Source organism: Oncorhynchus kisutch, linkage group LG14, assembly GCF_002021735.2.
Source record: "Oncorhynchus kisutch isolate 150728-3 linkage group LG14, Okis_V2, whole genome shotgun sequence".
Classification (NCBI taxonomy): Eukaryota; Metazoa; Chordata; class Actinopteri; order Salmoniformes; family Salmonidae; genus Oncorhynchus; species Oncorhynchus kisutch.
Window position 1 is genome coordinate 46,849,867 of NC_034187.2, and position 12,042 is coordinate 46,861,908.

General features: G+C 40.3%; 1 protein-coding gene across 6 annotated transcripts in view; it reads left to right on the forward strand.

Annotated features, from left to right (window-relative positions):
* Nucleotides 1–12,042, forward strand: part of LOC109903821 (echinoderm microtubule-associated protein-like 1) — a 79,408-nt gene that overhangs the window by 52,854 nt on the left and 14,512 nt on the right. For 4 of the 6 annotated variants that reach the window (XM_031788447.1, XM_031788445.1, XM_031788446.1 and 1 more), the window contains 10 exons: nucleotides 27–137; nucleotides 281–376; nucleotides 579–713; nucleotides 1,047–1,146; nucleotides 1,700–1,851; nucleotides 2,061–2,186; nucleotides 2,517–2,648; nucleotides 5,732–5,799; nucleotides 5,978–6,066; nucleotides 7,107–7,204. In XM_031788447.1, coding sequence (XP_031644307.1) covers nucleotides 27–137; nucleotides 281–376; nucleotides 579–713; nucleotides 1,047–1,146; nucleotides 1,700–1,851; nucleotides 2,061–2,186; nucleotides 2,517–2,648; nucleotides 5,732–5,799; nucleotides 5,978–6,066; nucleotides 7,107–7,204 — 1,107 coding nt within the window. The remainder of the gene's footprint in view (nucleotides 1–26; nucleotides 138–280; nucleotides 377–578; nucleotides 714–1,046; nucleotides 1,147–1,699; nucleotides 1,852–2,060; nucleotides 2,187–2,516; nucleotides 2,649–5,731; nucleotides 5,800–5,977; nucleotides 6,067–7,106; nucleotides 7,205–12,042) is intronic. The other 2 variants (XM_031788443.1, XM_031788444.1) reach the window with 1 other exon arrangement.

The following is a 12,042-nucleotide window of genomic DNA, read 5'->3' on the forward strand; positions in this document are numbered from 1 at the left end:
GTGTACGTGTGTGTGTGTACTGACAGCAGTTGGCTCCTCATGTGCGGGTTTGGGATTCTGTGAGCCTCAACACCCTCCACATTCTGGGGACAGGTTTCTTTGACCGCGCCCTGGTTTGTCTTGCCTTCTCCAAGTCGGTAAGCAATGGACCTTGGCAAAAAAAACTGAATACATATCATATCTCATATGTGAACCAGATTTTGAGTTTGCCTTTACTGGTCAGAAAAGCTTTGCTAAATAACTGAGGACAGGGCTGATCCATCTCTGTTGGTCTGTGCAGAATGGAGGCAACACGCTGTGTGTAGTAGACGACTCCAATGACCATGTGCTCTCTGTGTGGGACTGGCAGAGAGAGGAAAGACTAGCTGATGTCAAGGTGAGTGTCTATGTGTCCGACTGGGGTTTGAACCTGTGCACATCAAAACTTTGTTAGCCCTCTAAACTGAAGCCTAGGCATTAGCTCGGGATTCAACGCAATTCTTCAGGTCTCAGGAAAGCTTACCTGGCTTTGGAGTAGCTCTATTGATCCTCATAAACGTTTGACAAGTGTAACGATAATTTTTTCTGTCCCATTACAGTGTTCCAACGAGGCAGTGTTCGCTGCAGACTTCCACCCCACTGACACCAACATTATAGTCACGAGTGGGAAGTCACACCTCTACTTCTGGACACTGGAGAGGGGTACCCTTACCAAGAAGCAAGGCTTGTTTGAGGTATGACATGAGATTTCTCATTTATACTGCCTCATGTTCACTTGCTTGATTATCTGAGTTTTAGAGGAAATGTATTTGCCAAAATCAATATAATTTATGTCATTTTTCAGAATGTTTTATCTAAATTCAATGTAGCTTGAACAGGCTGTGTTGCTTTTGCTCTTTAGTTCTTCACCCAATGTTAGAGAATGTCATATTTTCAGGTTTTCAGTAGTTTGTTTCTCTGTAGTGTTATTGAAGCTTGCACGTCTGTCTCTGTCTGTTTTCTGACAATACAACTCTGTTTTATATCTGCCCCCCAAGTAAACAAAGCCATATTTATGTTCCTTGCAGAAACAAGAGAAGCCCAAGTTTGTCTTGTGTGTGACTTTTTCAGAAAATGGAGACACCATAACTGGAGACTCAAGTGGAAATATACTGGTGTGGGGAAAAGGTAAAACTGTCATTCGATAGAATGAACCATCAAACTCAAAAGGGTTCTACCTGGAACCAAAAAGGCTTCTTCAAAGGGTTATCCTAATGGGGACAGCCAAAGAACCCTTTTAGGTTCCTTTTCTAAGAATGCAGGTCCCTGTCCAGTTGTGTTTATTACATTTACATTTTAGTCATTTAGCAGACACTCTTATCCAAATAGACTTACAGGAGCAATTGGTGTTAAGTGCCTTGCTCAAGGGGGAACATTGACAGAATTTTAAAACATATTTTAAAAAGGGCACATAGACAGATTTTTCAGCTAGTTGGCTTGGTCCTTCAAACTAGCGACCTTTCAGTTACTGGCCCATTGTTTTTCCCCTTTTTTGCTCATCAAAAGACTCTTTATTATGAGAGAGTTGTCAGGTGGCTGGGGTCAGAATATGGTCATGCCTAGGATAGAACAACAAGGCCTGTCTTGTGAGTGAACCGCTCCTGACCATGTGTTATAGAACAAACAGCTAGCTATCTTCTGCCTTCTCCAATGGTGTTTTGTCTTTCTCTCTGTTTTACAGGCACTAATCGAATTAGCCACGCCATTCAGGGTGCACACGAGGGGAGCATCTTTGCACTGTGTATGTTGAGGAACAGCACACTGGTGTCAGGGGGAAAAGATCGGAAACTCCTCTCTTGGGATGGGAGCTACCAGCAGATCCAATCGGTTGAGGTGAGACACATGCGGAATCGTGTACATACACCCAAAAAAGTAGTCCCATGATTTTGGCCATTTCTATAGTACACTTTTTATTAATGCATCTACAGTATAAGTGCTTACAAAGTAAAAATCAAACATGGGATAAAATAAAGAAAACAACCCTCACCTTTACGGTGGGAGGAAGCATACCACAATAATATTTATTTTCCCACCTTTCCCAGGTTCCTGAGTTATTTGGCCCCGTCCGCACTGTTGCCGAGGGCAAAAGGGAGAGTGTGCTTATTGGGACCACCAGGAACTATGTTCTACAAGGCAGTTTAGATGGCGAATTTACCCCCATCACACAAGTGGGTAAAATCAAAGCCATATATATATATATATATATATATATATATATATGTATATATATATATATATGGCTCTGGTATAATTATCTGACATTCTAGTTCATGCAGACCTAGGGTGTTTTCAGTTCATTCAGACATTCTTTAAGCCCATTAGCTGGTTATTTAGTAATGTCCAGCATCTCCTGGCTAGCGTGTTTGGTGCATGTATCAATGCTAATGGAAACAGATGGACCCAGTTAGAGGAAAGTACAGAATGGGACTATATTAAGCAAGTACTCTTTCTAGCAACTGATTGCCAACGATGCTAACTATGCTCCCTAACTCTTCCAGGGTCACACCGATGAGCTGTGGGGGTTGGCCGTGCACCCTTGGAAACCCCACTTCCTCACCTGTGGCCACGACAAGCATGTCAGCCTGTGGGATGCCTCCTCGCACCAGCCTGTCTGGACCAAGACTATGGAGGTAGACAGGCAGGCAGTGCTCCCTGGGGACAACTCTGAGCCTCACACGTTATACTCAGTTAACATGAAATGTATGAGTAAAAGGGCCACAAGCTCAGCTTGTTCCCTGATATGTTTGTGATGTACAGCCAACAACTGTCACTGTATATGCAATCGTAAATCAAGTCCTTTCAACCATCGAGCATCTGAGCTTATGATTAATTGTGGGGGATAGGGATTGTGTGTGTGTGTGTGTGTGTGTGTGTGTGTGTGTGTGTGTGTGTGTGTGTGTGTGTGTGTGTGTGTGTGTGTGTGTGTGTGTGTGTGTGTGTGTGTGTGTGTGTGTGTGTGTGTGTGTGTGTGTGTGTCACATCTATTGCTAGGGGGTAGGGATGTTAGCAAGTGTTTGCAAATATAATAATTGTTTCACAAAAATGTAATGCAATGGAAATCCAGGTTATAGGTACCAATCCTTTGCATGAAATGTCAAAATTATTACGCATATTAATTGTTAATGATGGAAATTAATATATGCAAGATTTTAGAATATACTGTATATAGTTTTCTAATAGCTATATACAGTTGAAGTGGGAAGTTTACATACACTTGGAGTCATTAAAACTCATTTTCAACCACTCCACAAATTTCTTGTTAACAAACTATAGTTTTGGGAAGTCGGTTAGGACATCTACTTTGTGCATGACACAAGTCATTTTTCCAACAATTGTTTACAGACAGATTATTTCACTTATAATTCACTGTATCACAATTCCAGTGTGTCAGGAGTTTACAAGTTTACACCCTGGAGTTGACTGTGCCTTTAAACAGCTTGGAAATTTCCAGAAAATGATGTCATGGCTTTAGAAGCTTCTGATAGGCTGGTGTACCCGTGGATGCATTTCAAGGCCTACCTTCAAACTCAGTGCCTCTTTGCTTGACATCATGGGAAAATCAAAAGAAATCAGCCAAGAACTCAGAAAAAAAAATGTAGACCTCCACAAGTCTGGTTCATCCTTGGGAGCAATTTCCAAATAGCTGAAGGTACCATGTTCATCTGTACAAACAATAGTATGCAAGCATAAACACCACTGGACCATGCAGCTGTCATACCACTCAGGAAGGAGACGCGTTCTGTCTCCTAGAGATGAATGTACTTTGGTGCAAAAAATGCAAATAAATCACAGAACAACAGCAAAGGACCTTGTGAAGATGCTGGAGGAAACAGGTACAAAAGTATCCTTATCCACAGTAAAAAAGAGTCCTATATCGACATAACCTGACAGGAAGGAAGAAGCAACTATTCAGCAAGGAAGCAAGGAAGAAGCCACTGCTCCAAAACCGCCATAAAAAAAAAGCCAGACCATGGTGTGCACCTGCACATGGGGACAAAAATCATACTTTTTGGTGAAATGTCCTCTGGTCTGATGAAACAAAAATAGAACTGTTTGACCATAATGACCATCGTTATGTTTGGAGGTAAAAGCTGAAGAACAACATCCCAACCATGAAGCACGGGGGTGGCAGCATCATCTTGTGCGGGTGCTTTGCTGCAGGAGGGACTGGTGCACTTCACAAAATAGATGGCATCATGAGGACGGAAAATGATGTGGATATATTGAAGCAACATCTCAAGACATCGGTCAGGAAGTTAAAGCTTGGTCACAAATGGGTCTTCCAAATGGACAATGACCCCAAGCATACTTCCAAAGTTGTGGCAAAATGGCTTATGGACAACAAAGTCAAGGTATTGGAGTGGCCATCACAAAGCACTTTTTATTTTATTTTTATTTCACCTTTATTTAACCAGGTAGGCTAGTTGAGATCAAGTTCTCATTTGCAACTGCGACCTGGCCAAGATAAAGCATAGCAGTGTGAGCAGACAACAAAGAGTTACACATGGAGTAAACAATTAACAAGTCAATAACACAGTAGAAACCAAAGGGGGAGTCTATATACAATGTGTGCAAAAGGCATGAGGAGGTAGGCAAATAATTACAATTTTGCAGATTAACACTGGAGTGATGAATGATCAGATGGTCATGTACAGGTAGAGATATTGGTGTGCAAAAGAGCAGAAAAGTAAATAAATAAAAACAGTATGGGGATGAGGTAGGTGAAAAAGGGTGGGCTATTTACCAATAGACTATGTACAGCTGCAGCGATCGGTTAGCTGCTCAGATAGCTGATGTTTGAAGTTGGTGAGGGAGATTAAAGTCTCCAACTTCAGCGATTTTTGCAATTCGTTGCAATTCACTCACCTCAATCCTATAGAAAATGTGTCGGTAGAACTGAAAATGTGTGTGAGAGCAAGGAGGCCTACAAACTTGACTCAGTTACACCAGCTCTGTCAAGGTTAATGGGACAAAATTCACCCAACTTATTGTGGGAAGCTTGTGGAAGGCTACCAGAAACGTTTGACCCAAGTTAAACAATTTACGGGCAATGCTACCAAATACTAATTGAGTGTATGTAAACTTCTGACCCACTGGGAATGTGATGAAAGAAGTAGAAGCTAAAATAAATCAATCTCTCTGCTATTATTCTGACATTTCACATTCTTAAAATAAAGTGATGATCCTTACTGACATAAGACAGGGAATTTTTATAATGAGTAAAATGTCGGGAACTGTGAAAAACTGAGTTTAAATGTTTTCAGCTAATGTGTAAACTTCCGACTTCAACTGTATATATAATTGCAAAAAAAATATTTTGGGGACTGGAAGTGATGCAGACAGTTACTTTGATGGAAGCCAGTCTATCTGCAACATTAAAGCTGATCTACCCCCTAAATGAAAAAGAATAACAATAAATAAACTGTCATGCCAAGTATGTTGGCTATACAGCACAAACATATCTGGGACCAGGCTACCACAAGCTTTTGCTGACCACATGATCTGATTCAGAAAAACTCTGTTTTTGCCCTAGTTATAATAATGGATAAATGCGTAGGGTACTATCTAAATCTTTTGTGTTTATTAATCTCTCAAAAAGCTTCAGTCTCTCTGTCTTCTAATAGATCTTCACTGAGGCTGGTTATTTGGGTGCGGGAAAATGTATAAGGATGCAGTACTGAAATTAGACATCCTTTGTTTCTTTCATTTACAGGACGCAGCTCAGTCTGCTGGATTCCATCCCTCTGGAGCAGTGGTTGCTATAGGAACGCAGACCGGCAGGTGAGAAAGTACAGCTCGAGGAGAATATTGTTAGGACAATTAAATCACAAAAGCCATAGAGATCTGTAGTTTGTATAGTGCTTTTCATTACAATATGAATCTCAAAAGGGTGTTGTGAAACTACAGGAGAGATGTGATGTGGATAATCATGAGAGGATGGATAACTTTCCTCATACAGGTGGCAGGTGCTGGATACTGACTCTAAGGATCTAGTCACAGTGCACACAGATGGGAATGAACAGCTGTCTGTTATACGCTTTGCACCGGGTAAGTGTTCTTAAGGCTCTTATATTGCTTCATTACTTGATCTAAGCATTCATGAGGCTTTATTATGACTTATAAAAAGGATTATAATAGGTTACGTCTCTCTCTGTAGCAAATCTTCTAATTAAAACCGCTGTCATTTAGTCAGGATCATTATCAGATGATAGATTAAACGAACGTGTTGTGACATTTTTGACGCTGTTAATCTCATCTCCATTTCTTCACGTTTTACTAACCTAACATATGGAATTGTTTTAAGATGCTCATACCAACAATAATTTAGCTATTTGATTTTGAATTTTAGGACCCCTTTAGGTATCAAAATATATATGAAAAAAATATTTGCTAAAACATTTCATTTGACTTTAGCCCATAGAAACACATTGAATAACAGATTCATGCAGTAAAAAACTAATCTAAATTAATTTTGTTTTGAAGTGTCTCTCCTATATCTGAACATTTTTAAATAAAAAAATAAAAAAATTAAATGTTTTTGTTTTTTTACACATATTTAACACATTTAACACATATTGTAGGCACTAAACTACTTCCATATGAACTGAGTGTGTAAAACACATAAAACACTATTTCCATGACCAGGTGAATCCAGTAAAAAAAAATGAGTCTACAAAACTTTAGGCACACCTTTTCTAATATTGAGTTGAACCTCCTTTTGCCCTCAGAACAGCTTCAATTCGTCAGGGCGTGGAAGCGTTCCACAGGGATGCTGGCTCATGTTGTGCCAGCAACTTTCACCCTCGGAATGGCACACAATCACAATCCATGTCTCAACTGTCTCAAGGTTTAAACATCCTTATTTAACCTGTCTCCTCCCCTTCATCTACACTGATTGAAGTGGATTCAACAAGTGACTTCAATAAAGGATAGCTTTCACCTGGATTCACCTGGTCAGTCTATGTCATGGAAAGAGCAGGTGTTCTTAATGTTTTGTACACTCAATGTAGATTGACTGTGATACGGACGTTTAATTTATGTCGGGGACATTATCCGTTCTAACCTACATCTCCTGTCCCTATTCCTAGATGGCAATTTCCTGGCGATTGGCTCTCATGACAACTACATCTATATCTACGCAGTGGGGGAGAGCGGCAGGAAGTACGGTCGAGTGGGAAAGTGCTCGGTGAGCACCTTTTATTTTTAGTACACCCCTCTTCTCCTCAGCATCACATCAGGAGGGCATGCTAAATGATGCTCATTCACATCATAGTGTATTATGGTTTAAATAGGTATTCAAAGTCAGGGTCGAGGGGGAATTGCAGTGAGATTGCCAATATATATATATTTTTTTAAAGTTCATCCCCAAAAATGTTTTGGGGGAACAAAACATTTATTAGTCTATAATAATAATCATTATTGTATGGGACAATATACAACGTTTTTGAGAAAGATAATTTTAGTAAATTGAGTAAATGTATTTATTGGTTCTCTTAATTGTAATGGATTGTGATGGATTGAAGATTATTTGTTGATATTATGATTAAGTTTATTTGAACAAGGACATGTACAACCGATCAGGATGCTCTCGATGGTGCAGCTGTAGACATTTTTGAGGATCTGGGGACCCATGCCAAATCTTAAGGGGGTCTCCTGAGGGGGAAAAGGGGTTGTCGTGCCCTCTTCACAACTTTCTTGGTGTGTTTGGACCATGATAGTTTGTTGGTGATGTGGACACCAAGAAACTTGAAACTCTCGACCCGCTCCACTACAGCCCTGTCAATGTGAATAGGGGTGAGTTCGGCCCTCCTTTTCCGATCAACTCCTTTGTCTTGCTCACGTTGAGGCAGAGGTTGTTGTCCTGGCAACACACTGCCAGGTGTCTAACCTCCTACCTATAGGCTGTCTTATCATTGTCGGTGATCAGGCATACCACTGTTGTGTCGTCAGCAAACTTAATGATAGTGTTGGAGTCTTGCTTGGACATGCAGTTGTGGGTAAACAGGGAGTACAGGAGGAGACTAAGCATGCACCCCTGAAGGGCCCCCGTGTTGATGATCAGCGTGGCAGATGTGTTGTGGCCTACCTTTGCCACCTCGGGGCAACCTGTCAGAAAGTCCAGGATCCAGTTGTTGAGGGAGGTGTTTAGTCCCAGGGTCCTTAGCTTAGTGATGAGATTTGTGTGTACTATGGTTGAACACTGAGCTGTAGTCAATGAACAGCATTCTCACACAGGTGTTCCTTTTGTCCAGGTGGAAAAGGGCAGTATGGAGTGCGATTGAGATTGCGTCATCTGTGGATCTGTTGGGGCGGTATGTGAATTGGAGTGTGTCTAGAGTTTCCCGGGATGATGGTGTTGATGTGAGCCATGAACAGCCTTCATAAAACTGTCCCAACAGCGGAGTCCCAATAGCAGTCCCTACACCTTACCATTGTTACACCTGGCTATCAGCAGAGCCTTGTCTGGCAGTGAAACAGTTCATTCAGCCTCATTTACTGACTTTAAAAAAACATAGCTGATATGGCTGACTTGCTTACACAAATGTGGTTTCTACTGACAATTGAGATGTACAGACTATGGCATCAGGGAATGATGAGTGGATAAAAGGCAATCCTAATTTCAATTAAGACATTAATGAGAGAGCTAGGACGGACGTAGTCAATGAAATGTACAGCGACAGAATTCAGAATATGGGCCTTTCTTACAATATTATCCCTGTACAACAAGTCAGAACCTTAGCATAAATAAAGGGGGCATATAGGCAGACAATGAAAGCTCTTACAACATTCAATGATGATATTTCTCTGAAACAGTCTATAGGCTACATGTGCACCACCAAGTCAGTAGGCTAAATTATGAGGGGAAAAGGGACCACATTATTAGGGTGAGGCACATGGGCTACTAACAGCTTACTACAAAACATAGTATTACTTCCTTAGCTACAGTATACATATCTCCCTAGCATATTACGTCATTTATGCTGCAGCATACAATACATTTTTGGACTCACCTTGTTGTGTTGTGCTCACTTGGACAGGAAGGGGGAGTGGTGGTCCTTCGTGGCAAATTTTGTCATCAAACTTTGTTATCAAAGACTGGCATTCTCTGGTGCTTTCAAGACAACTGGGAACTCGAATCATAACCTCAGTGATCTTCAGGTCGAACTCACTGAACTCACTGAAGTCTGAGATGTAGTAGTTCCGAGTTTCCAGTTATTTTGAAAGCGGCAGAAGTCATGCTGGATTGACAGCATGGCTAATTTTCAATGTTTATCCTTTTAAGCTTGGAAAAAAGACCCTTAAACCCAGACTTGGACCACACATCCACTCCACTGAGTAGCAGGCTAGTGATTGCATTGCAATGCTTGCAGTTAGCCACTGATTTCTTCCAAACCAATTATTGTTAAATTTGCGATTTCTAACTTGTTGTGTAATGTTTATGTCCAATGGCCAATGAGCACCGATACCTTTTATCTATAATTTCTCTACATATTACAAGGATTGAAAATAATTTGCCAGTAGTTTGTTAACTTGATTCATGATGATGACTGCTACCTTGCTAGCTCAGTCCAATCAAAGCTACTGTAAATATAACGTCATTTGATGTCATTTTATTTGTAGCCAATGACATTGAGCCTTCTTCTAATGTAACTCTATGGCAGCACCCAAGGGGCTTGAATTTTTGAGCTCTCCCTGTTGATTTTGTGGTGATGTATTGTCCCCATCAGTGACAGAACACTGAGCCAATCACGGCGCAACTAGAGAACATTACCAACCTCTATGCTAATTTTTTTCCGCTGGCTGCCCCACCACCACAGAAAGCACTGAGCTAGGCTAAAACATTTTTTTTACACTGTTTGTAAACTGATATGTGACACGTATTAATGCTAAAATAACATGCAAAACAGGCACCACATTATTATTATTATTATTTTAACTAAACAGGTGGGCTAAAAACAGGTGGGGCTCTTCGATGACTGAAATGGCCATGGCATATGGTTTACGTTGTTTTCATGTTCATCAAACCATTCAGTGATCACTTGTGACCTGTGGATGGGGGCATTGTCATCAAATGGGGCATAGCCATGGTAGCCAAAATAATAACCAAATAATGCATTTTTATACATGACCCTAAGCATGATGGGATGTTAATTGCTTAATTAACTCAGGAACCACACCGGTGTGGAAGCACCTGCTTTCATTAAACTTTGTATCCCTGATTTACTCAAGTGTTTCCATTATTTTAGCAGTTTCCTGCACTGTATATCCAGACACAATAAAGGATTGGTGACATGATTTTTCCTTCTGAGCCAAAGCTTTAGCTTAGATGCAACTTTTTCTGCAGTTGTGGCATGTGTATATAACAGTATAATCTGCATACATGTGTATATCAACACCATTACTGTCACGTTCTGACCATAGTTCTTTTGTGTTTTCTTTGTTTTAGTGTTTATCAGGACGTGAGCTGAGTGGGCATTCTATGTTGTATGTCTAGTTTGTCTATTTCTATGTTTGGTCTGATATGGTTCTCAATCAGAGGCAGCTCTTAGTCATTGTCTCTGATTGGGAACCATATTTAGGTAGCCTGTTTTGTGTTGAGTTTTGTGGGTGGTTGTCTTCTGTCTTTGTGTCTATGCACCAGATAGGACTGTTTCGGTTTTTTCACATTTGTTGTTTTGTATTTTGTAGTGTTCACGTTTATTGTCCTTAAACATGTTGAACACTAACAATGCTGCATTTTGGTCCTCTCCTTCAACGGAAGAAAACCGTTACAATGACACACATGAGGCAGGTCATTTATATATAAACTAAAGATTAAAGGCCAGGTCCCCAGACAATGAGACGTTCTGTTTGATTCTAACACACTATTCTGTCAGATAAATATGAATCCATCCATTTTAAAGCATTTGGGGAGAAATTACATTCAGCTAGTTTAGAGAGTAGAATTCTGTGATGTACAGTATCAAATGCTTTTTGCAAATCTAAAAACACAGATCTTACCACTCCCTCTATGTCAAGTTTAAATGTAACCTTCTCCATAAAATAACCGTTTTCTGACTGTAATGAGAAATCACTAGTATTCAAGTGATCAGTCAATTACTCAGTAACTACCCTCTTTCCAGCCTTTGAAATGATTGGCAAAATACGTATAGGTCTATAATTATTGACCATAAAACAATCAGCAGACTTGAATATTAGGTTAACAACAGCTGACTTCCATTCCCCTGGGAATTTATGGGAAATTAATCAAATCTGTTATTGGCAGGGGCGCAACATTCTGAATGTCACATCCTGACCATAGAAAGCTTAAATGTTCTATGGTAGAGTTGGTCAGGGAGTGACTGGGGGGATGTTCTAGTTTATATTTTCTATGTGGGGTTCTAGGTTTATTTTTCTATGTTGGTGATTTGTATGATTCCCAATTAGAGGCAGCTGGTTATTGTTGTCTCTAATTGCGGATCATACTTAAGTAGCATTTTTTCCACCTTTGGGTTATGGGATATTGTGTATGTTTAGTTGCCTGTTAGCACTGCATTGTCGTCACGGTTAGTTTATTCTGTATTGTTTCTGTTTTTTCTAAGTTTCACTTTCTTTAATAAATAATGTGGAACTCTATGTACGCTGCGCCTTGGTCCGAACATTGTGACACTGAAATTGCATTCTGAAAACCCCCCTCCCACAGTTTATAATTGGAATGTGATATAAACGAGGCAACTGTCACACTGTTTATTCTCTGTGTTGGTTGGTGTATGATAGTGACTTGGGTGGATCATCTAGGTGAATTTATGGTGGCCTCATATGGTTCCCAATCAGAGGTAGCTGTTTATCATTGTCTCTGATTGGGGATCATATTTATTTAGCCATTTCCCCATGGTTATTCGTGGGATCTTGTCTACATTTAGTTGCCTGAGTGCACACCAGTAGCATCACGTTTCAAATCAAATCAAATTTATTTATATAGCCCTTCGTACATCAGCTGATATCTCAAAGTGCTGTACAGAAACCCAGCCTAAAACCCCAAAC